This window comes from Calidris pugnax, unplaced genomic scaffold (assembly GCF_001431845.1).
Source record: "Calidris pugnax isolate Ruff unplaced genomic scaffold, ASM143184v1 scaffold44, whole genome shotgun sequence".
NCBI lineage: Eukaryota > Metazoa > Chordata > Aves > Charadriiformes > Scolopacidae > Calidris > Calidris pugnax.
In genome coordinates, this window is record NW_015094506.1 from 14,085,668 (window position 1) to 14,112,948 (window position 27,281).

The 27,281-nt window shown below is 32.9% G+C and overlaps 1 protein-coding gene across 1 annotated transcript in view; it reads right to left on the reverse strand.

Moving 5' to 3' along the window:
* LRRIQ1 (leucine-rich repeats and IQ motif containing 1) overlaps positions 1–27,281 on the reverse strand; it is a 111,460-nt gene that overhangs the window by 14,445 nt on the left and 69,734 nt on the right. Inside the window, exons 23-25 of the mRNA XM_014963263.1 lie at positions 9,206–9,338; positions 7,564–7,624; positions 2,641–2,761 (exon numbers count right to left, since the gene is read on the reverse strand). Of these exons, the coding sequence (XP_014818749.1) occupies positions 2,641–2,761; positions 7,564–7,624; positions 9,206–9,338 (315 nt within the window). The remainder of the gene's footprint in view (positions 1–2,640; positions 2,762–7,563; positions 7,625–9,205; positions 9,339–27,281) is intronic.

Sequence of the window (27,281 nt, forward strand, 5' to 3'; positions counted from 1 at the left end):
TCTAAAAACCCTCTGAATTAAAGGATAATAACTTTGAAGCAATGTATGTTTTGTTTCTAGAAAAACATGATCATGTACAGTCACATCACTGCAGTATTTAAAAAGCCTTTTATTTCAGTATCATACATATTTGAGGTTTTTTTGAGTAAACATACCTAAAAATAATTTATCCTGCATTTTTAGACCTCACTTCTCATCCCAGAGGATCTCAACAATCAATTGATACAATTAACGAATTACAAATTATATATAAGAAATATATATGATATCCCCAACTAATATCTCTGATATGTACTAAAATCTTTCAGTTTGCTGAAGACTTCCTACCAATAAAGAAGAATTCTGAACAACAATCAGGATCATGGATGTTGCAAAGTGAATTTAATAATATTTTATTAATTAAAACTTGTCAAAGCATTGAGGTTGAATCCTCCTGAAAAAATGATGCAAGAACCTGATTTAACAATTAATTCAAATCAGAGCACCTCTAAGGTCACCGAATTTTTTCTCAGCTCTTCTGTAATACTTGTGCAGGCTAACTCAAAGGGAATACACCTCCTAAATCACTAAAATAGTTGCTGTACTTCTTCATTAAATGTTTCAGAAAGCAAAACCAAGAGATCTAATACAACAGAAAAGTATTTTATAATGAATACATTATAAAGAAAGGCAAATTTCTAATGTTTTCAGATTAAGGATTCCACAGGGCTAATAATTTATTTTTGATCATTAAAAAGCAGCAGTCTTTGCCAAACAGAACTAATATAATAAAGGTATTTATATACTGCATTTAAATTGTACAAAGATAATAGTAATGTCTGGTTTTATATATAATATGCATTACAATTAAACGTATCATCACTGTTTAATTTCTCAAAACTATGATGAAAAACATTATCTAAATGCACGTACAGAAATGCATATAGAAAGATGTAATACCCAGGTCTTTTTTTCCTTAGTTCCTGGGCTACTGAAAGGAGAATGAATATGTAATTGTTCTGTAGTAGATGTGTATTTTATGAAAATACATATATATTATGTAAACTGTCTCTCTGTTTCTCACGCTTATGATTCTGCCAGTTGACTGTTCTTTTCTGCTCCTTTCCTAGTCTCTTCTTTTTGAAGGTATGATACAATGACACTTTTTTTCTTTAGTATTTCCAAGCTCCTGACATAGGCATGAAGAACTTGCCTATCTTTGTCGAAAGAGCTTGATCTTATTTATTTTTCTGAATGGAGGTATAGTGTAAGTTACAACAGCAGTTATTCATTAATATGAACGCAGTGTATATTATTTAACTCAATTATTCAAGAATATAATGGTAATTTTGCCATTGCCATCAGTAGCTTACACTTGTCTCACCTAAACTCAGGATCTCATCAGTTAGAAATCTCATCTAATTGAAATGGTGGGGCTTCATCACTAGCCAATGGAGAGAAACAGGAAAACTCAGGACACAATGCATTCTTTTCCAAGATGGCAGGCAGAGAGAAAGAATCTTATTCTTTCTCCAAGGATGCAATTAACTTAGACTAGGATGATAAATTTTACCTAATCTAATTTTAGGAATGTAAATCCAGTGAGTAAGACAAATTGTACTCACTGTTATATTTTGCCTGTGGTGGACTAATATAAGGTAAATAAATCTTTATTGCATAGCCTTTTAAGAGTATGTCAGAAAAATAGAGATATCAAATATTTTTACATGTTTTCCTTGAATTTTAATTTGTTTTTCATTGAAAATGAAAAGTCAGCACATATAAAAACATAACAAAAAAGTAAATCCAGCAATTACATATAATATATGAAATAACCTGATTCTTATTTTGACATAAAGCACTTCAAGAAACTTCACTTCTTAAAAACAGTATTAGGAATTTCAATAATTTTGCCAAAGTCATTTAACACTGCTTATATTTTCTGTAACATACAGTTTAGGGGATTGGAGTTTTATTTATTTGGAAAAGAAATCGTACACAAATGACAAAATATAGTATGTCATATTATTAGAAATATGATAACATTTTCTTCAGTTATATTACACAAAATAAAACATGAAACAATATTCTGTCATTTTATGACTTTCAAGTATTATTTTTCATTTATTCTATACATAGATTCTTTTGTTTATTTGTACGATATTAGAGTGGTAAAGATACCAGGCTTTAAAAGGATCCTCTGCCACTGAACTACAATAAGTTCATTAGGATGCATATACTACAGCAAAATTGGTAATCAACACGACAGAAATCTGTAGCTTGATAAGGAAATGTGTTCTGGTATTCAGTTAACAAAACATGTATTTTACAAACCTCTTTTGGAAAAGAAAAAAAAAAAAGAAAGAACATTAGAAAAAGCACTGTTTTATAATTTAGAGAAAATAAAATCTTTTAAGAACTCGATCATCATCAGACCTAGCATATGCCACACCGAACTGCCCCTGGGTTAAAATCACAAGAGGAAAGGCTATTGATATTAAAGATGCAATTTTTAACAGAACTGTAGAAAACCTAGGTTTTAGGTAAGAAAGAAACAGAAAGATAAGTAGCATATGTTATTAGGGATTCCAAGCATGCTCAGTTCCATCTAGCATTTAAAAGTGATCTTTAAAACTGATATTGAAAAAAACCATAACTTACTTGAAGATCTTGCTGAGTGTCTGTGTGGCTGCTTATTTTTTTCTCTGTTCTCAGTCAAAGCACTTCCACTGGCCATGGAAACAAGGTCTAAATCCGTGTCTTCTCTGCTTACAGGGCTTGCCTGGAAGCAGTGGGAGAGAATGTACACAATCATGAAACAAAATATAACATTTTCTGAATGCAGCTCACATTACCCCAAATAAACAAACAGGGTCTGTCAAACAACCTTCTTCAAAATGATACCACAATCCTTTATTGTTGCTTAGGCTGAACAAATGCACTATGTCAAAGCATTTTTGTAAATAAGAGCCGATCTTAAAATTGTGGTTTGTGATCTGAGTCAGTGCAACAACAAAAGAAAACATTTTAGTACAGTAATTTTGAAGAAAATCAATCTTGCAGATGGCTGATGAAACCTTAAACAGCTTAAGATCATTTACTGACCAGTCTATAATTTAAGTTATAGTTGAATGTCAGAGATGTCATATTGGATTATTTTCTGCAATATTTATGTTTTGTCCAGGACACGTATCAATTCAATCAGCCAAAGGCCCAGTAAGTAATTTAATCTTTTAGATTTTTGCTAATTAACCATAACCATCAGACAGCATTTTAATTATACTTTAGCTAAGAATATTATCTTAATTATAAACTTCTAACATTCAGTGGTAGTACATTTTGGCAAGAGGCATGTTACCTGCACATAAATATGGACAAATAGAAATGAAAATAATATTACATTTTTGCAACGGGTCCTTGTTTTGGGAACACATGGGCAAAGGTTAAAAATACTGACCTGGAAGATACCACACACACTGGAAATGGTCAATTGTTAGTTTTGCAGAAGTGACTTCACGTTTGCTCAACAAGAACACCTTTCCCTTGAAATGAAAAGCTATTCAACATCAAAAGCAGCCATCTAACAATACTGCTGACTAGATGCCAGTAACAATGGGAAAAAACAGACACCGCAGAAGAGCGATCTACAAAATCCCCAGTGCAGAGCCCATCAGCTGGCAGCACTGAAAATATGGACATGCTTAAATTTTCAAGTCTCTGGACCTTCACAAGTGGAGTCCAGGAGGCAAATAAATCTGGGCTAAAAAGTTCCAAATGCTTTCAGAAGCTAGGTGTCTAACTGAGTAGTGTCCATTTTTTAAACAAACAAAAAACAAACAACAAAAAGGAAAGACTGTGCTAGTGGTAATGTCACCAAAATTTTGCATAATATTGTGGTAGCTAGACCAGTCGATCAGGAATCAAGAACCTGGGTCTCAATTCCTGCCTTGAGGGGCTGAGGCCTGCAGCTTCCTTTTTCTCAGGAAAATGCCATTACTATGAAGTTGTAGGCTATTCTGGAGGAGACGATCTCCAGACTTCCTGTTCAAACCAGCTCACTGTACCAAGAGCAGCGTCACACCAACGCAGACAGGCTTTGTAGTCCAGTCTAACTTAGAGAACTCAGATGAAATGGAGCCCTGTTTCATTTCTTTGTCCTTACCCCAGTCACTGTTTAATGTAAAATTCATGAAAAAGTTCATGCATTTTCAAACCAAAACCTCCAAAGCTACAGAGATTTTACGCTCTTCCTTAGTGACTGTGTACCCTTTGTGCCAGCACAGAAAGTTTACCCCTTGTTTTCTGATGCTTGCCTTTTATATGTTCAATGATCATGATTTTAAAGTTTTGCTTTGCACAGATAGCAGGCTGTATTATCAATATTTTATTTTCTCTTCCATAGCAGTGTCAAGAAACTTTGAAAAGAGTTACAGTTTTATCCTGCCAACTCTTTATATTTTTTGCCTTAATATTTACAGTTGCTTTAAGCTTGTGAGAGCTCCATATGCTCAAAATCTTTAAACAGAAAGTCTTTCCTTAGCAGAAATAATGCAATCATTGTGACACTCAGAGAGATTCAGACCGATGGAATTAATCATTATTTCCATCTAACCTGTTTCAACACACAGCAGAAGTTTTCAAATGTTTCAATTTCCAAAGACCCAGAAGGACACAGTATTTTAAACAACTAACCTCTCCATAGAATTATTATCCAGTCCCTATCATCACAGAACCTGAGACTTCATTGTCTTGTAGACAATATTCAGTGTTATATGATAGATTTTAATAGGGATGTCTGGCACTGATGTAAAATATTTGTTATTTTCTTTCAAATAAAGATAAGTGTTTTCACCCAATTACAGTCAGAGTAATACTTAAGGTTGTATTAATCACTGGAGCAAACTTAATTTCAGCTTTGTAAAGAACCTGATTGAAAGTCCTCTGAAGTTAATTAAAACCTTTCCTTTTACATTTATAGCTTAGAGCCAAAAATTTGGAAGAAATTTAAGATACTGGTACACCTTTACACAGAGTGCAGTATTGGCCTTCCATCTGTAGTGATCACCATATTTAACTCTTCAGACTATTTTCCCTTAGTTTTACTACTGCAAACCTTTTTTTTTTTTTCCCCAGTTAATTGGAAATTAAATTCAATGAGGAGGAATCTTTGCCTTGAATACAGCTCTGCATCTGAATATTTGTCTATTCTATGTCAAATTTTCAAGATATTCTGTAACCTTCTGAAGTACAAAGTGCTTTTAAATTCAAATTATATCTTAATGATTTGTACATACTGATTAACAGTGAAGTGGTTAATCATATAAGTAACTTAAACTATATACAAAGAGGAATCAAGAACTCTTTCTTATTTGTCATTCACCAAAACCATATTAATTTCAAGTGCCCAGTTTAGGGATAGCCAAGGGATGCTCAGTCAGCACCCCTTCCTAAGCACTTACATAGTAGTTAGTAGTAAGCAAAATCATCAAAATGATCAAGATTAACAGAACAAGGTCTTAGATTTACTGCAGGTTGCTACATAGGGTTTATTCCCCAATGAGAAGGGCTAAGACTTTATTGTTAATATGCAACCATTGAATTACCATTTTGTATCCATGAGAAAGAATGTCTTAAATTCTTGGAATGTGTACAAATATCAGTTAAAAATTATATTAATCTAGTATTTTCAGAATGCAGGTTTATGTAACACATACAAGTTAGGGATCCTATTACACACCAGGAAACTTTATGATCAAGCATATGGCATATGAATAAACTACTGGAAATTCCTAGGAATGCTTTCCTCTTCTAATTATCTGGGGTTTTTTAATGTATATTTTCCTCTTTCTTTCAGCTTACCAAAACTACTATTTTTTTGATAAGGATTGCAGCTAAGTGTTAACTTCATTTTGTCATGATTTAAGAGCTTTTAACTGAGTTACTGTGTGAAAGCATTAAGAGTATGTTCACATTTCACATTTCAACCTTTAAATGCTAAAAGAACCCATATAAATTTTAAAACCATAATTCTCCAGCTGTCTATATGTACAAACCACATCATTATTTCATTGCCTATATAGTAATGCTTTCTGCATTTTATTCCTTCTTCTATTTTTTGACCTCCTATTGCATTTTTCTCTGTATTTCGTTCATGTGGAACAGCTATGTAATTATGTGGCACAGGCTGTGACAATCCCATAACATTTCCAGTTATGTGGGTACACCACATAATACTGTTGTGGGATTGCAGCAGTATTTTGTGGACACACTGCTTACTGTAAATAAGATACAATCTACCTATGTGCATATATGCTTACCAATAATTACATAATGTGTAATTTAGATAACATTATTACATTATGATTTGCTCAAATTAGAGCAATTATTGTTTCAGACTTCACCTAGCAAATAATTATTAGCACTGCTACAACCAAACCCCAACACAATGGTAGCCTGGTTCATGATTCCAGCCACTAAACCCCACCCCACAGAAAAATCTTTGACAAAATATGACTTAAAGAAAATAGTAATATATAAGTCTTAAAATAATTTTTTCAACAGTGAATTTTAGAAGAGTTTATGGAAGCATTTCCAAAGCATGCATATTGCATAATTGGTGACGCTAAAGAAGACAGAGGTTAGAAAGGGCCAAGATTGCTCAGAGTAAAGAATGAAGCATATGACATCATCTGACCTGGAAATACTTTTTATGCAACATTTTACATTATGTATATGAATATAAGACACTAATTCTGTAGAGTTTGTAAGTTTTTGCCCTATTTTCTAACCCCCACATAATTATATAAACAAAGTGTGTATATGTGTGTGTGTATATCTATATAGTATAAATTGGCATGTAGGCATCGTAATACTGCTCACTATCAAAAGAACTTTTGGGTCTTTCTGACACTGAGATTTTTGTTTTGTAAATCTTCAGATTTTTAAAACGCTCATATTCCCCTTCCTGCCAGCCTAAAGAACTACCCATTTCAGAAAATACAATTTTACTTTAAATGCTGCAAAGAAAAGAATGAATAATGAAAAAAATAGAGGGCATTTTATGATGTAAAACCTATAGAAAAGAAATTGTAGGAATAAGTCTGATTTATAAATTTTTTTTAATAATGGACTATGCTAGACCAATTTACCATCTTTTAATAAATGACACTGTGGGCATACTAGAATGATTGAGGTATGTGATTTACAGAACTTAAGAACATTTAAACTTGTCTGATTGACAAGAATACATGTTTTCAGTCAATAATGTAATTACTGCTGAACCATATTTGATTTTTTTAAAAGGTTGATTTAGAAGCTTTAAAAACACACAGTAGCATTTGACGTCTTAAAAAACAAAACCAGTATCAAATTATGAAACTCGAACTCTATGTACACACATGGCTTCTGGTGCTCAAACACCTTTTTCTGATCTCCATCAATGGGACTTGATTGCCAAATAGAGACAATATTTAAGAATTATATTCAGTCAAAAAAATCTCCTGGTTCCTTTTACAAGTATGCATTTGAAAACACCATCAAGGCATAGCTAAATTCTGCAAAATCCCACAAAGAAAAAGTTCTTACCACAAGTTGTACTCGTCTACTGTCACGTACCACAGGATCTAATTCAGGCAAAAAACGACCGCTGGGAAAAATGTAGAATAGAAATTTCAATAAATCCCACTGTACTGGGTTCACTAAAATACCTGAATACCAGAATCTTTTCCTGGAAGCACTCCTGCTTAAGTTAGAAATGATGCTATTTAAAATAATTCCATGGTTAAGATGTATCAGAGTAATTAATATTAACTGATAATTTAAAGTATCAGAGTAATTAATATTAAAATATTTGTACTTAACACTAAAACCAAGACATTATAAATAATTAATATTGTTTATTCCTATGATAGAACACTAATTTAAAAATATAAATGTCAATAAATGCAACCATGCATGAGTTTTTGCATGTACTGACATAAACTATAGTCAAATCAGTTGTTAAATTACATAGGAATAAAATTGTTTTCAGTTACATAAATGTATCAGCTGTTCTACACAGTCTATCAGTTTTGTTACAATGGAGATCAGTGGGACTTTTGCCACATTCAAAAATGGGATCATAATCTTAAAAAATGTCAGTACAAATACTAATGCATAGCACACACCCGCAAACGTTAACATAACAACATTTAAAAAAATCCTTTTATAAATTTCCATGTCTTCTTACTTTCAAACATCATTACATGTTCCGTTCCAGTGTTTTCATTCAAATTAAAAGTCATGACAGTTATTTTAAACAAACACTTGGAGTGTTTCACTATCATGGAACATGACTGACAGATAAATATTTGCTAAAGAATATGTGCTACATATACTTCCTACAGTCATTGATACAATTTAGAAAAGTGGAATATTTTTCCATGCAAAACATAACAATATGCACTCCATTGCATTACAAATTAAATACATTTTTAATGAAAATAAAGCTAAATGCTTACACTAAATCCATTGCTTGCCTACTGACACCTTGTTTGGTTTTATTAGAGGTGCTTGGCATTGTGTCTACTAATGACTTCATTAAGATATCAATGGTTTATATTGAATTTATTACCAAAATATACTTACTATGTCTTCATGTTAGTTTAGGGAATGGGATTAACCTTTTCTTTAAAGACATTGATATTTTACCTGCTTAATAACAAAAATTAAATATAGAAGGGACATGTTTACAACATTTTACTGAAGTAAACTATGAAGATGTAAAAAGCTAGGCTTATGTTTTGAAGACATAATATAAATACATACTACCTAATTAAAAGTGGGGTTTTTTTTACTTCCTTAATCAAATCTAACAATATAGGTAATGTTACAGTTAATCTAATTACATAAAACCATATTATATAGCAATAAAGTTATCAAGTATATGATGAATAAGCACTTTTTTCCATATTCTTTACAAAACCTACCACATTGCTAGCATAAAGGTATGTGGATATTTATCACAAGATTCTGCACTGTGTATCATTTCGTTATCACTGCGGAAGAAGTATCTGTACAATGACTACTAAACCAATTCTGAAGGGTATCATGCTTCGGACTCGGAAATACGGTGTACTGTCTGCTAGCTACAAAATCATGTTTGTTTTAGAACTATTAACCTAGGTTTCACTTTACAAGAAAAATTTAAAATAAAAAAAAAATCCTAATTTAAAGGCAATGACCTCACCGCTTTATATTTTTGGAACTGGCTGCTTCATAATCCAAAAGCTGTGTATGAAGCCATTGGTATGTAAAGTCTTTTCTCCTTTGGAATTTCTCATCTAAAGTAGTATCCAGCTGAGAAAATTCTTCTTTTTTACCTGGGGAGGAAAAAAGATACTCCTGTCTTTCATTATTATTTTAAAATATCATTTTTTTTTAAGCTTCCCCATACAAACTTTGAGCATATTGCCTTTAACAAAAGAAAAAAAGCAATTACTTTCTTTTCTTGGAAAGAGTCCAACTAACTTGAATTTCTTCAGATATATTTAAGAAATACTTTTAAATTAATTTTGAATGTTATGATTTACTTTATCATTTGGGATTAAATATTGGCCTTCTGAATAAATTTATTTTTATCAGAAAATAAGATTCTCCTTTGTTCTGAAATACATATGAAAATGCATATTATACATAAGCTGCTTGTCACAGCATCTGTGAATGTTGCTTACTGTGCTATCTCTAGGCTTAAAATACACATTCATACCTATTTATAATTCTATTTACCAATCAATGAGGTAAAAAAAAATCACTCTTATATGCAAGAGTGGACACATGGCAATCTTATTCCTCTGATCTATCTTTTACTGATATGATTTATTACTTTAATGGCACTTTCTGATACTGGATTACAAAGCAATTGTATACATAAATGAAACTATTTTTCAAAAATTACTACATCCTTTTGGATCAAAAAAACCCACCCAAAGACAGAGATTTCATTTCAGACGATGTTGAGTTATCCTCCCTCTTCCTGATTATTTCTTTTTTCCTCTCAAGATTTTTATTCCTCTTGGTGATATGTGAATTCAGCAACTACTAGAAGTGGCTTAGTAAATTGTAAGAGCATATCTGTCCTTTTGCACTTGAACCAGCAATGAACTTAGGTCATTTCACTTTGTATCAAGTCCATTTGCCCACTATGGCAATATTTAACTCTCAACAACTGTAAAGGAGGGGGGATGTCAGAACTGCCACTGAGGTGAATGGTTTCCTCATAGTCCTTACTTTAAGCCTCAGTTTCCATTCATGTTTTGAAAACGTAAACTGAAGTTCCAGGCTATTCAGCAACTCACCTTTTCAGAGGTTTGCTACACTACCGGTAGTACTCTTTTAACTCATCCTTCTGTAAAAATTATAATTTACTTTGCATAAGCTGCAAAATGTAGTTCCTCACTCGCATTTTACCTGGCTTTGCAATGAGCTCATTGATTTCACCTTTTAGCCATAAGGGAACATTGTTAAAGTATCATAGCTTCTTATTTCATAGTCTAAAATGCAAATGTCCTTTGGTTGTGCTCTCCATTTATCTTGGTATAGAGAACTTCTATTCAGACCAAATCCATTCCTTAGGCTGAACGTGTTCAATTGCCAAATCCATAATTATTCTACTAAAATTAGGCACAGTCCTGGTCAAGAATATGAGGTCATATGTGTCTTGCTACTGACTCTCCAACTACCACTTAGGCAGAAGAATTTATCCTTAGTTGATGTAAAAATCTCTCATTTACCTCCTTAGGAAGACAGAAAATGAAAAGCTTGGATGGACAGTCATTGTATTTACCCAAATGAGGTTGTGAGGGCTGACTAAAAAGGTCAAGCAGTGAACTGCTTAATCAGTGCCAAATAATAAAATGTAGACTCCTAATTACAGAGTTCACCACTCTCCTTGATTAAAGTGAGAGCTATTTCTTCTTTTCTATGTTTATGATCTTGTCTTCCCCTGCTCCTGCTTCAGGAGTACAGCTTTCTGGACCTTTACATTTTGAAAATTTATAGTTTCCTAGTCTACAACTACAGTGGTACCTTCTTCGCATGAAGAAGATGCCAATTTGTAACAGGAGGAGGAAACATTCTGCATGACATTGAAAGAAACTTCTGCATATACTCTCCAGTGAGGAATAATTCCCCCAAAAATTTACTTTAAGTTTTTTTCTTATCTGTATTTACAGAATTAAGTATTACCAGTCCAGTACTACCATCTTTCTCAGGATATTTACTCCTTCCTATTAAAAGGATCAATATTATTTATGCATTTACTAAAATGTTTTTCACCTTTTCCTCCATTAAAAGGGAAATCAGTGTAGGGATTTAAAACCAGTAGCAGAAGTTCATGTCTGAGTCTCTGTGTCAGAGACAGTCAAAGGAAAATGCACATACAATATGCTATGATAAAATTTACAAAAAATTAATACTTTAACTTGGGAAGTTATTTCTACAAAATGATTGTTAATAATTTGCCTTAGTGGCAGTTTGAATTTTTGACTGAATTATGTTTGAAACACAACTGGTTTTATTTAATAAAATTCTGTTTTAATTTATTTTTATTTATTTTGCATGTTAATTATTGAAACATTCTTGAAACAAGAAAGTGACAAAGATAAAAGTGCACACAATAGGGGTTTTTTTCTTAAAATTATATATGCTATTAAATGGAGTAGTCTTGTTCCATATTAGTGTTAATAGTGGCTTTTTTTCTCAAAGGGGCAGACACTATTCAATAATTTCTGTAATAATGCTGCAGAAAACTGTATTCTATTTTTATTCGGAACACAACCATATTCTTACTTTTTAATGGTAACATCTCTCTTTTTAATTCTTATGAAAAAATACTAGGTTATGAATGAAAACACAGCATTATCACTTTCCAGTTCCACTTATGAACATCATGTGTTTGAAGATCTGGTCTATAAGTATCATTAACATGTATTTGCTTGATAGCTTTCTTAAATTAGGGCTCTGGATTTTTTAAAAACCTGGACCTGATTTTGTAGAAGTACTATAACACTCACAAATTCCACAGAAGTCCCGAAGAGCTGTAAGCGTTCTGCATCTTTGAAATGGATCAGACCTATAATCTTTAATTGTTAAACCCAGACAACTCTTAGAATATCAAAGAAAAAGGAATACATCAAAGAAGGCACAACTCCGTCAAAAGCCAAATTAATCTCAGAGGCATTTAAAGTATTATACCCTCATTAGATTATCACTTCTAAGCTTTCAATCTTTTTGGCTTTTTTTTTTTTTTTTCATGACACACACGTTAATGATTTAAGATTGGAATAGTCTTACATTTGGCATTAATACAGTAATGATTTTTAGGTGTTGCCAATTAATCATCCACACACATACTGTGCACTTAGTCTAGATCCAATGCAGTTTTCAGGGGTGCCTACTGCCATTTTCCTACAGAATCTGGGCAACTAAGTAGGGAGAACTTATTCAGAAGAGCCTGAAATGTCCTTGGAACTAAACATTACAGAAAAATAACAAATTCTTTTCTAGGTCCCCAAATCAACATGCAAACCCATAAGAACCTGAACTTTGTGATCCAGAAAAATGTCATCCTCTAGCTGTCAGATTTGTTTGCTGGGCATGCTCTGAGACAGCATGACTCATGTTCAGTTTAAAATACAAATGATACTTATGTACTTTAAATTAGGCTCTCTCTGGATAATCCATTAAGTGAGTTAAAGAAAAGCTAAGAATCTATGAACTACTTCTGGTGAAGTGTCCTAAGTTCTAGAGTCAGTTTTCCTCTCATAGGTTTTTCTTCAAGATTGATGCATTTTATGTGCTTAGCTGTCGCAGTCAGCTTTACAAAGAGGACTGAAACCTACCCAAAGGGAATAGTTTGGCATGTGGAAGCTTGAGATTCAAATCTCACCAAGCTAAGGAGTACCTGAAACTTATGTTTCGTGCTGGCTAAGGAGTACTTCATACCCACGTTCTGCAGTGCTAGAGCAAGTGTTCGTAACAGCAAGCCAGTATACACAAAGAAGGAAGATGGTTACACAATGTCTACACTCAGCGTGATCTTTCAGATTCTGTGTTTTAGTTTTCAGATTCTATGCCCAGGAAACAGTGATCCTGTTTGTTGTAAATCCTAGTTAGCTACTCAATTCTTTCTCAATTTGTATGCAAGAGGATGCTGAGATACCTGTTTCAACACAGTGATATTTTGTTTTTTCAAATCCATTTGTTGATGATGGGAAGATAAAAGGTCTGTCTTTAGTATGTCATATGTTTCTTGAAACAGAGAAATATGTGGAGAAGTCTGCACTGTATCCAACCTTTTACAGTTGAATTTTGTGTTTAAAGGGTTATTCAATTCACATCAAAACTTGCTTCATACAGAGTACAATTCAAATAAAGGAAGAGACTAAGAAAACTAAGACCTACAATGTGAAAGGAGGACTTGGAATTTCTTCAGCATTCTAAGTTTTCCTTCCTTAATATAAAAAAATCTGTGTCCAGAGTTAATTTTCTCAATATGTATTCTGGAAATGGTGCTCTTAATAGAGGAATTAAGTAGCTGAGCTTGGGTATAAAATTAATGTCTATGCTACTAATACATTGAAATTTTTCTTTGTCAGTATTCTGGTATACATTACTTATCAGCAATATATATTATGAGAGTGTGTGCATGTGAGTCTGTGTATGTATGTACAAACTCTATAAAAATTTCTTCTAAATTAAAATTAAAATTATATATACCCTGTGAGGATTTTTATAATTTCTCCTGTCTTCTATAAAGTTACACTGTAATACAAACTAATAAATAGTCTTGAAATCCGAAACCTAAAATACAACTTTTAATCTCATTTTCTCCATACGTTAGTCAAAAACAAAATGACGTTATTTCTGTCACAATCTGTAGAATACATCCAGAACAGAAAGCAAGAGCAACATGAGCAATAACAGGGAAAATAACAATAAAAGCCCACAACAATCCACCCCACCTCCAGCCCTAAACCATCCAGAATTTTATAGCAGAATATAAAAAATATTAATTTCTTCTCTTCCACAAAATGCTTGGCACATTTATCAGAAGTCTACTTTGTAACAAGTCACTAAATACACCTAAGCATTGCATAGCAATCACTACATGCCCAAAATACTGGTTTTCAAAAAAGAATGGTATTTAGAGTGGTCTTTAGCATGTTCACAGGTATCCAGTAAATACATTGATATTAGTAACATATATAGGACTTCCAGACAGTTGGTAGCGTCATATGGCAGTAACTGATACAGAGCTCTGTTCACTTAAAATTATGGTATCTCCACATAATGTTTGTTTATCTATGCTCAGGTCCGAAATTTTCAGACAGTGAAACACATACATTTCTACCTTAAAAACACAGAAACTTGTTTGTGACATAGTTATATTGTACAGATTAGTTAATTTTAGATGTTATTTTTTCATCTGAGTATATTTTGACTAAATCAACTCCCATCTCTAAGACTTGAATGAATGAAACAAAAATATTGATAGCAGTGTCTGAGTGAATTCACAGCTGACTAAAAGACGAAATAGAAGTTTTTCAGAAGAATACCACATCAGGTTATGACATGTAAAATTTCTTGATGCTTAAAAATGTGTTATCAATTAAATCACAAGGAGTTTTGAATATGGGAGTGTTGATCAACCCACAAGAGCACATCTTTCAAAAAATTATAAAGGCAATTAGTGAAAGGGAAAAAAAAAGAAGTATTTTCCTAAAACTTGTGCCCCTTTTGTCTTTTTACTGGGTATTTAATATTTTTTTCAGACTATAAATAAGTTCTACTATATTACTATTCCATCTGCAAAACTTCTCTAATCTCTTCATCTGCTATTGCAATCATCTCCTTTTTACCACATGACTGTTCTTGACCCTCACACTCATTCTTCCTGCACCAAACCCAGGTATGCACCGCACTCTCAGTTAAAACCATAGTCTTTATTTTGGCTGTCCTTTTTCTCCCTGTTTTCAATTCTATTTTTTGCTGTATTTTGCACTGTGTTCTGTTTCTGGGTTATTAACACCACTAATAAAGCTTCGCCAACTTAGTTCATCCTGCTTCAGTGGTTACCACATTTCAGCCTGTGCTTTCTGTGTTATCTCTTTGATGTCTCATTATTAGATTATGTAAAAGCTGAACCCTTTCATTGAGATTCCTAAACCACTGAAACATACAAATTTCAGCTTCAGAATTCAAGGAAAACAGGATTTCATACTTGGGCCTTCCCACACATTCTTTTCTGTTTTGCTACTTGTTCCTGCCTCTGCAGAATGCACCACCACTACTATTTATAAATAGTAATTAGTATTTATCCCTAGCTTATTGGTTATGCTTAATATGTTCTTTTCCCAACATTGAGGCAAATCCAAGTCTCACTTAATCTTCAATGGTGCCTCGTTTAATGGTATTTGTCTCTATTAACATCATAATAATGTCGATGAAGTTCTCCCAGCATTTCTTGATTACCAAATCTCTTTCACTGCAATCCTCCCATCACACAAATATATTGCAAACTACTACTCCATATTAAATTGCTTATGTCTTTTACTCTTGTGAATATGGTACATTTTCCTTTGAATTGCTTCATAAGCTTAACTTTCCTGGCACTACCTTCAAGGCAGCTTTAAACACTGTTCCCTCTAATTTATCCAACTTTCACAACTTTTACGGGCTCTCACCACTTTCTGTACTCCTCCATTTATTTCTCATTTATCTTTTATAATTTCCTTCATAACAATACAAGTATCATATCATGATATTTCCCAAGATACACAACACCTGTCTGAGTCGATCTATAACCCTAAAGTAATTTCACCTGAGGTGTGTACAGGAAGCTGCCACACATGCAATCGTTAATTTATTTTTTTGCTAATTTGTGACTGTTCTGATCTGATTCAGGCAGTGAATCCTGGAATAAGAACTTGAAGATTTATCTGGGGAAAGATATAGGGATTGAATAGTGGAGAGATAATAATAATAATGTAATAATATTAATAATAGTAATGCAAGAATAGGTTGCTTGTGTCAATTAAAAATAAGTCAGAGATAGGAAGAAAAAAATAAAAGAACAGCAGTACACTGGTTTAATACAGGTCCACACTCTCTAATAAATTGCATGAGATTCCCTTGTCCACCAAATAAGGAATTATTTCTTTAAAAAAAAGCCATAAACCAAAATAATACTATGACATTTGAAAAAAGTGGTTAATTTTTTACCATATAAACTATTACAATTAGATTGATGTAGGCTACCCCTCAAACACATTCATATCAAGGAAATATTCAGCAAAATGGGTTTATTTCTTCAGAATGCTGCAACAGTCATTTAACACTGGAATTAAACATATAGTTATGGTTATTTATTTTAACCTCAATGAATGACAAATGCCACGTGAATTTTTCACCAAAGAAAAGCAGGAGAAAAGCAGAAGAAAATGCAGGAGAATAAACTGTATAAACATTTGGAAATGTTAAGATTCTAATTTTTTTTAAAACTTCCAAGTTTGAAAAATCAAATATCAAGCTCTAGTGACTGAGTCTACAATTTTGCAGTTATTAAATGCTAGATAGTCACTGACTCCTCTCAGTTGAAATATGTGAGCTGCTCTAGGTATTTTTGCTTGTGCTACGCAAGTATTGAAGGCATCAAAATATCAAATTTTTCAGCCCCAGTACGTTGGACTCTAGCACCATGATGATAGTATAATAAACAGCATTACTGTAAGGATAGCCAGAAATTTTCATATTGGATTAAAGCCATGGTGAAAGTGAAGATAGATTGTATTTCACTCAGGAATAATGTAAAACAAGTGACAACAGATAGGATGAGGAGTATATATAAAGAAAATGTCAGTATCTCAGCATCTACCTACGCACACAGACACACACACACAACATGCATACACAGACACGCGGCTTCCCCATGTTCCCAAAAGTTAAACATACAGAAACTGCATAACTAGAAAGACCATGCTAACATTTATCAGCTCAGCCACCCATGGGCAGACTTGTTTTATGTATATGTTGGGAAATAACATGAAACATTTTCATGTATGAAAAACTAAGTTAGTTCTTTATTAAAAACAAAAAAAAATATCCAAGACCAAATCTCAACTCTACAAAAATGGAGAAACTACAGGGATGATATTCTACCCACATGCACAAAAAGAGATGAGTTCCTGATGTAAAGTATTCCTGCAATCAGTACTCTTCAAGAACTACTCAGGCTTTTACAAGTTCAGAAAGTACATAGAAAAATCTTATAGTACTATGCTGTATTTTCACATTATTCTTTTGTGAGTCTATGAACAGGGTGTTCTGTTGTCTGTATACTACCTGCTTCAGCCACCCAGCATGGGAAATTCATCAACAGCACTGCTGAGAAGTAAATCTGGAGTAGAGCCAACAGTTATGCAGGGATCTTTGGATAGTCAAGGCCCTTGAAGAACCAAAGAAAACAAGGAGGAGTAAAAAAAATATTTTGAAATGGCATGTTCAACGTTTCCATGCTTATTTATCCATTAGTAAATGTAAGGAATAAATAATATGGAAGGAGTTTGAGCCTATTATGTTTATTCTTACTGCCTACGCTCACATAATTTCTGTCTCATCCCCTAAATCTGCTTAGTACACACCGCATCTCTAATTTTTCTTAGCATCTTTGGGAATTAATAAACGTCCTAATGATTGACATTCTCTACTGAAAAGAAGAATGGTTTTTATATTGCTCAGGAGAAAAAGAAGAGATTCATAACCCAAACATTTCTTTTACAGAATCTTTTGATAGATTTTATTTCTGCGCATTCCAGTTCTTAAGATTAACTGACAGAAACAATCAAGAACTCGAACAGAAGTGTTTAATTGGTCAGCAGTGAAACTGTATTTCCAAGCAAGAAATGATTATCACTTTATATGGAGTCCAAGCCAGAGGAATACCTCTCTCTAAATTCAATAAACCAAGCAAAATGATTTAAGACATCAGATCTTCCAAAGGAATTCTCAGAAAAACAAATACAAAGGAATATTTTGTAAGAGTGCAGGAGGTCTAACTACTATGTTGTCCCCTATTAAGAGGGCAAAATATAAGTGTGACAGCCATTAAGGTAGGTTTTGTTTATACTGAAAGACAAAAGTACAAGAAAAGGACAAAAAATCCACACCCAACAAAAGATGCGTCACTGTGTGACAAGAAGCCACATATGCCAAGTATTAAAAAAAAGAAGTCATTACTCAGGAGCAGCATGAAGTCAGTAAATCTGACATACTACATTAGTAATTGTCTCATAATTTTTTTGTGCAAGTAATTAAAAATGTAATTTTTTATCACAGCTTGGGAATGTACATTAAAAAAGTCTTTATTATGTTTACTCTTGAGAATAAACATTGTTTCTAGATAGTTATCTGAATAACATGTGAACTTGTTTTTAAAGAACTTATGTTCATCAACATACGTGACGTACAGGAGTACCATACGTGATTGGTACTTATCAATGCAGAGTAACACTGAAAGTGAAATAATGAAATTATGCTATTAATGTAATTACCTAGTTCAGCAATGAATACCTATGAATTGGTTATCTATTCTATCTATTATGTATACATACCTTTTTCAATTTAGAAGACTTTTATTTCGTGTGGGTGAAACTTTTTCTGGCTTACTTTCTGATGTTGACTTGCAATACCTATTGGTATTTGACGAAGTTGTGTGACAACAATTCACAGTGCAGTCAGTGCAGTAATGAAGAACTACTCTACATTGTCAAATATACACAGAAGGTCTACACAGACTAAGTGCATGGCTGCTGTTCAATTTACTTTACAGTAAAACCCAGAGGTACCACTGAAGATCAGGCCTGTCATTATGCCAAACATTGTATAAACAAGGCTTGATTTAATGCTCATTGAATTAAATGGAAAGAAGTCTCAGATAGACATGGTTCTTTTTCTTAAGACTCTACAACTGAAGTGAGTTAATCCCCAAGCGTGTAAAATTCTTATATATTTATATCCAGCTTAAAAATAACCATAAATACTAAGCTTACAAGTGACTATAAATAAATAGAGACATAAAATACTAATTCTTCTTATTAAGTTATTCTTAATTGGTTGATACATCATGGAAGAAAATAAACAACATGAAATTCCTGTGTCTTATGGCTCTATTAAAAAAGGGAATTCCATTTGTAAAGAAGGAGAGGTAAAAAAAAGCAAAACAAAACCACAGTTTGCCTTTAAATTGCCCCAGGTTAATTCTTAATTCATACGGCTCAGAGAGCTTTCTATTTTTATAGATTTCTTGATTAATTGGACTGAAAATTTCAGCTTGTAAACACATGAAAAATGCAATAATTGAAACACAATATACAATTTTAGAGAAACCAACACATATCCAAGAGTATTCAGCCCCAGGGGAATTGAACTGACTTAATTATATTGATTTTGGATCAGTTATAGTTACAATAGCACAGGTTTTTTTCTATCCATGCAGAGAAGGTTTGAATAATTTACCTCACTGAATGAAAAAATCAGAGTGGAAAAAGGAATAAGTTAGCCCTGACTCCTCCCGTTCTTTTATAGAATTTTTTTTAGACTTCATTTAAATTCTTTTTTTTTAATAAGAAAATTAACAGAATGAACCCCCAAGTTCTATTACTGAACATAAATTAATCTTCTTAAAGCTTGGTTGCAAATATTTTATTCTTAGAGTAGGTGTGTTTAAATAATTAGTTTATTTTTTACTAAAGCTAAATTCACTATGAAACTCTCCAACTCACTGACTTACATATGCATTTCTATGTATCTATCCATATATAAAATTTGTTTGAAAAGGAGGGAATAAGCTAAATACCATGATTATTCTGAATTGGTGAATTTATATTAGCAATAGCTTTAAAGACAGCCATTACCAGTAAACTTAAAAGTACAGTTTGTTTTACTTGTTGCCTAATAACAAGTAAAACTGTTATTCATTCTTAACTTTGCTTGTTTGTAGCCAATTATCTAAGTTCCTGCAAATAGCACAGCAACTTGCAGAGCATTAAGGTCTGATCCAAAAAGGAGTGAAATCCTGTAAATTCCAACTCGGTAAGGAACTAACCTAACTCCCACTTGAGATAAGGAACTTCAATAGTTAATCTTACACCATTTACTTCAGAAGAAGGGAACACATGATTATATTATGAGTTTTATTAACTTATAGTCTAAATTAGGCTATTAAAAATTGTATTAACTTACACGGGAATTTGTATATGATTAAATATGTATATGAACAAATATGATATTTTGGAAATATATGAACTAAATATGACTTAACTGGCCAAACCAAGATTTTACTTACATTGTAACAATCACTGTCATGAAGAAGAATGAACACCATTTCATTGCCAAGTTTGAATGTAACAAGAAAATACCTGCTATTTGCCTTACATCAGAGAAATTGTTTCATAAGAAAGATCTAGTTTCCTTTTCATACAATTTTAACACAAAGTAATCTGAGTGGAAAGGCAAACAGAATTCTTTAAAACAGTTGAAGAAACAGAGAAATACTAAATGGTAATATTTACAAGGTTTTTTAAAATTTAACTACAAAAGTGAGCACAAAGCATTATTTTGTTCTGCAAGACATTTCTGCTTTTCTGAAAAGCTAAATATGTTGATTAGAAGCCCTATGTTAGAGGTACTAACACAGAGGCTAGAAAAAGGTGTCTGCAATGAGAATACAAATAATGTAAGGAAACACAGAAACTTGTCTGTAACTTGTACCACTGTTCTTGAAACTGTCTTTTAAATCTTTGAGCTTCTTCATATTCTGGTTCAGTGAATGCATCAAGGGACGCTAAAACTGGAGAAATGTGTGAATAGCATCATCATCCTCAAGGCAGCCAGGTCTCTGAACAGACTTTCCTTCAGGATTCCGGCTAGAAGAGGAGGAAAACAGGAGAAAAGAATGCAATGATGTAGCAAAATAGTCACTCAACTCAAGATTCAGTGATATTTAAAAAGTCTTAATTCTACTCACCTTCTCCTGGATTCCAAACAGATTCTTCAGCTTTCACCTGACTAGTCCTGAAAAAATAATCTCACAGTTCTCTGGGTGTTCATCAGTACTGTCTCCTTGTGCAACTGTATTAATTATGCAATGACAAAAGGGTATTTGCCCCTACTATTTCTATAATGAACAAACATATTGTTGATGGGAAGCCATAGAAATATATTACACACTCATAGGGGAAATAAAACAAATTTCAAAGTAAGGAATTAGTATGATGCATTGATAACTTGCATGCTTAGTAATATAGTGAAATAATAGTAACTATTTGTACGAAAGTATAAAACCAAAAAATCCTGAGCAGCCGTAATTGTTGAAGAAGCAACTTTTAAAATTTATTCCGAGTTAGCTCCTAAATGAGAGATGTTTGAAAGAGCATTTTGAATTCAGTGCACACAACTCACATGGTACGATGACAGCCTATGCAGTGTTTTAGCATATGTAGACCAGACTACAAGTAGAGTCTGACAAAACCTAAGAAGGCAGACCTGGCTAAGAGTCAGGAGTCACGCTTATTAAATTGAACTCTCAGGGGTATCATGCAATCAGAGGTCACAATCGAGGCAACAGAAGCAATGTCACGATATCAGAGAAAGGGCCAATTCAGACCTGCTCCCTGACAGGCAGTGAGGTCACGGCTTGCGGCAAATAACTGTATTAAAAGGGAATATTCTCTGCACACTTTTAGAACTGTCATCTGAACAAACAAAGCCAGGTCATTGGTAGGTTAAATCAGAACTATCTGCCCTAGTAGCACATAGCTTCCTTTCTTTTTACATTCACTACTAATCTCTCAATTACAAAATATACATCAGCTACTAAAGCAAATGCTCAGTAAATTTAGCATTGAAATACATGGTAGTGTTTAAATTCCCCCTTTTAAAAAGATAAATTCTGTCTTTGAAAAAAAATATCCCTGATCTCTTCTTAAACTGAAACTTACTAGGTTTGCTTCATATTAGAATAAAATAAGCATGCAGGAGCTTTAGGGAAATTACTTTCCACAGTCAATTTCTTAGTAAGCTTGATGCTTAATCTGCATTTAGAAATCATTAAAAAAATAAAATTATTAATAATCTGCTTTAATGATGATTGTGAAAGTGAAATGAAGTTCTTCTTTTGTCTGGCTACTTGGATTTCTTTCTCTCACTACCTGGACTGGGTTATTTACAAGATTCTACAAATGTACCAATTTATGAAATTAGAACCATGTTGGAATAGTTACCTGACAATAAACCTGCAAAGGAAGAGCTATTTTAGAATGTCATGTAAATAAAATTTTATTGAAAAATAATATCTCTGTATGCAGACTTTCTTAGGAATATGAGAAAAAATACATAAATATATATATATAAATATATATAACTGGAAAAGTCAATATTTCTACCTTTTTATACACATAAGCCAGATAAAATATCTGTAGTGCATACATCAAAACAGCATAAACCCACAAATTTCAAACAACTGCTAAGATGTTTCTGTATTGTATATGGTCAGAATTGAACTGTACAGTTATGAAGTTGGAAGCTGTACATTAGGGAAATAACACAGCACAGAAGTTACATAGCTATCACTGCATGATTGTACGGTTTTGTTAAAATATTTGAGTTACTTATAATTCCTTGTGAAATCACCTAAGTTAACCTTACATACTATCTTATAGAATACATGAAACTTGTAAAAGGTATAGGACTTTGCTATAGGAGTTAGTATTGAGCAGCATATTTTTTTAATAGCTAGATTTCAATTTTAGAGTCTTGTTTTAATGTTTTGCTTGAAAAATGTTGCACTTTACCAAAATATATTTTGTATCTCAACAATAGTATTACCTATAAAGAAGAAAGAGACTTAAATATGTGTTCAGCATTAAACACATGAAAATGGCTTGTTTTGGAATGCTGTAGATCTCTAACCTCATTAATAGTATTAATTCTCCATAATACCATAGTTCCCATTACAGAATAGGAAAAAAAGAATTCTTTTACAAGCAACTTTAATCAACTACATTTTCAAATCAATGAAAAGCTCTGGGGTGAAGGCCCTCCTTTTCTTCACCTCTGAAAGTACTTAAAATATGCACAGGTATTGCTATTAAAATGTATAGCTACAGGAAATATTTGTTTAATTGTGAATTAAAATGTATCATGTTGTCCAACTGAAACAAGATTTGCACTTATAAAATATTTCTAAGACTACATTATATTCCCTGTTCATGGCTCCATACCAAATGGAAATTATTTTGCAAGATGAATTTTTGTGCAATGCAACATTCACGATACTTTTATGGACACAGACTATACTCTTTCTCTGGCCTATGTTAAAATATCATTTGCATACCAATATGATTGAAATACTTATTTTGGAAAATGCTTGGAATATATCTGAAAATGCACTTTTAATGACCTTCATTAGCAATTGTTTTTTTGAAGTGTAAAAAGAGTATTGGGTAATGTTCAGTAAAAGCAAAACTAATAAACAAACCACCCCAATATTGACTACAGTCTCCAGGCATCCAAACAGATGGCAACAAATTCAACAATTACTTTTAACTAGACGTACTAAATCCAACTGCTGTAGCACTTTATTTTAGAGGAATTTAGCCAAGCCTATTCTCCCTTATCCCCTCCAACCAAATCCATTTGGATTTAACTTGTTGCTAAAATTATCTGTCTTTTGCACCCTAAGACCTGGGTCACAACCTTACTTAGGGACAGGAAATAGTTATCAGGTCACTGAATGGTCAAATGAAAAAGGATTTGAAATGCTTCGGTACTCAGGGGTCTATTCATCCAAAATGATTGCCTTATGTAGTATTAAAAGCTGTGAACGTGGAGTCAACTTGTTTAGGTATATGTTGGCTGAGATGCAGATATCTACACTACCTAGCTTTGGGGACATAAAATGTCAAGGAAAGGATTAAAAAGAGAAGTGGAACCTCAGAAGATGCAAATAAAATTTTCTGAACTATTGTTACCTTATTAAACAATGAGAAAAACTGGTTTTGAACCTCTGATGACATATCAGGTGAAATCTCATTCTTGCTGAAGTCATCATTGAGTAATTATTAGCAAAAAGCTGTAAGACTTTTATCTTTCTTATGTGCAGTTCCTTCTAGGTTAAAGATTGGTAAACTACTATGCTATGAAAGCGCAGGTGATAGCCTACACATTGCATAAAATCCAGTTTTGGAAGTCTGTTGGAAAAGCCAAACACTCTCTCTAGCTCAGAGACCACATTTAAGTTTGCTTCACTTAAAAACCACCACAAATTACAACAGTCTGTAAAGCAGTGGAGACATGAACAAAGAGATAATAAACAGGTAGGTGAAATATGTGGGCAGAAAACTTTATCATGTGAATACAGGAACCCTAAAGATTGGAACCACAGTGAGAATTCATAATATTAAGTCCAACTTATGTACCTATGGCAAATACCTCCTGTTTGGAAACTTCAGACAAATAGAAAATATTTTTTTTAATTGAATGTGAAAAGCAAGAATATTAGTTAAAATGTCATATGTCTAAATCATTTATAAATATTCAGACACTGAAATGCACTGCATAAATGCATGTAAATTATATTTTACATATTTATTTTTAAACATATACCAGAATTTCAGGATTGCTTCATTCCACAAATACTGACAAAATCCTACAGTATCATTGATGGACAGGAGGCTAGAAAATTAGGCACAGACTTTATTTTTTAGTTTTATTTTATAAGAAACTGGGCCACTAGAACTATGTAACTGAAGCTTGAGTGCGTGCACTGTAAGGCCCCTGCAGTCTTTTACAACTTTTCAGTGTACCGCTGTTGTGAACTGGGTTTGCACTCTGCCAGCAGAGCAGCTCTGACCCATGGAGAGCACTCCTTCAGATCAACACTGCCTCAGGCTTTACTGCTTTCTCCAAGAAGTCTTACATTTCAGGCATCAAGTTGAATTTCTTCTGGAGATGATTAACCCAAACCCATGACAGATTTTTTCCAAGATATCCAACTCCTTATGTTTATTTTATCCTGGCTCTTTTTGGATGTACTGGACACAAGTAACCTACTCATTTTACATGTTAAAGGGCTGGTGGAGAGCCATTAATTCCTTAAAATGAGAAAATATTTCTATGCGAGAGTTCTGTTGTGTGAGCTCAAACTAAATAATAAGAAACAAAGCCATAGAATTCTGATTTTAAAAGATAGATGCCCTTCCACTCTACAGGTTTCTGTAATCCATTTTCATCACATTTCAGGACAGATCTCACATTCTCTGGAAATGCATTATTCTGTCATTTTTGTCAGTTCTGTATGCTTTAGAAACTGCTTCCCTAGTGTGGCACACAAATTTAAAGCCTGGGAGATATGTAATAATTGCATTTTACTGTAAACATGCCAATTGAGCTAGTAGAATTGCAACAAGATCATAATTAGAATGTGGTTATTGATCCTTTTCAGATTACAGCTCAATAAAAGATGACTTAATTTAGAAATAGATGTTTACAAACAATGCAGTTCCTGGGGGTTGATGCCATTTCTATTTTTCCATTGAAAATAGCTAATTTTTAAAAGGCAAAACCAGCTAACACAAATCATTAGCTATAGTTGTATGTTTGATGTCTTTTTAAATACTCTTGGATAACAAACAACAGAATATTTAAAGCACAGAAAAAGATAGTATTAGCATACCGCTCTACCTTCTCTTAACTCTAATGCAGCTATTTAAAAGCATCAGTGATTTGAATCAACAGAAATTAATTTAATTACCATATGTACCTTTTCTTCAATGTATTCAAATTTTATAATATAGAAAAATCTAAGAAATTATGTTGATCATTATTTAACAATATTTTAATGCGCTGACATAATTAACTCAAAGGTAACCTTAAATTACCATGTTCCAAAGTCTCAATTTCACATTTTTAATTAGCACTAGTAATAATAATCTATAAGAATGTTTTGCAACATTTTTCATTTGAGACTACAAGGAGTTTCATAATTGTGAACTATCAGAAAGCTGGAAAGCAGATGACTTTAAATGGATCCTTAATATTTATCTTCCAATCATATGACATAATCACAAGATCATTTTACCTCTTTTTCTTGTTCCAATATGAAAAATAAATGTTATTTCTACTGACAATTTAAAAAGAAATGAATAAATATTTCCATAATTAAAAGCCACCTGAGAAAGCATAATCTGTTCATTATCAAATTTGTATTGGTGAAATCTGTCTTAACATTATACCCATTACGTTTTCTTTAGTCACCAATGAGCATAAAATGACAGGAAATAGAGTACTGCCAACTAGAACTAACAGGTTCCCAAACTACAGTAAACAGATCTTGACAATATAGTCCAATGCATTTTTAATACAGTTAAACTTCCTGGAATTGTCACTGTGCACATTCCTGGGTGAAGTCAAGTTGTACTGTTTCCACTTCTTTGAAGTGTATGGTATAGATCTGCCACTGATGGATATGGATATGACTGAAAATAAAAGTATTATATATGCCAATAAATCACCTAATCTACATATTTTATTAGAACATAGTCTGTGAAATTCTGAGAAACTAACCGAATCATATAAAAATAATACTTGGATAGTTTGATTGGACTCTCAGCTGACCTACTGCATTCTTCTAACTTGCTCTAAAGATTGGAATCCAGATTCCCATTCCACTGAACAGAAATTATTTGGATAACCCACCAAAATTGTTGAGGTAGATGGATTAAAGAGGACCCCAAAAGATACATGCTGTTCCCCAAAGTCTGTAGCAAAACAATGTGCTAGGTCTCAGGGCTCCTTCTTTAGTTTTGAGCTGCTGTATTGGGACACAGCACCCACACTGTTGGTTGGAAAAGTAGTTATCCTTCCTCTGTGTAAATGAAAATGCAGTCCCTGTAATTACAGACCCACAGCTGGCAGAGATGCACATTCAGACAGGACTAATTGGCACTTCCCAAGAAAAGAGGAGTCAAGGATAGATTCTTCCTTCAGTTCCTGATGTACTTTATCCAAAAATAGTCAAGACTATTTTATGTTAAATCAATGACTGAAATAGCCTCCAGGCAACAAGAGGAGAAGCACTCATAAAGCTTTCTAAAAATATGCTTTGCTGCAAAATAGGAAATAATGAAAATTATCAGTGTTCCTTGTAACGTTTCCAAAATTTTGAGATCTTTAAATTGTCACCATTTACAAAACGCAAAAACCCCTCC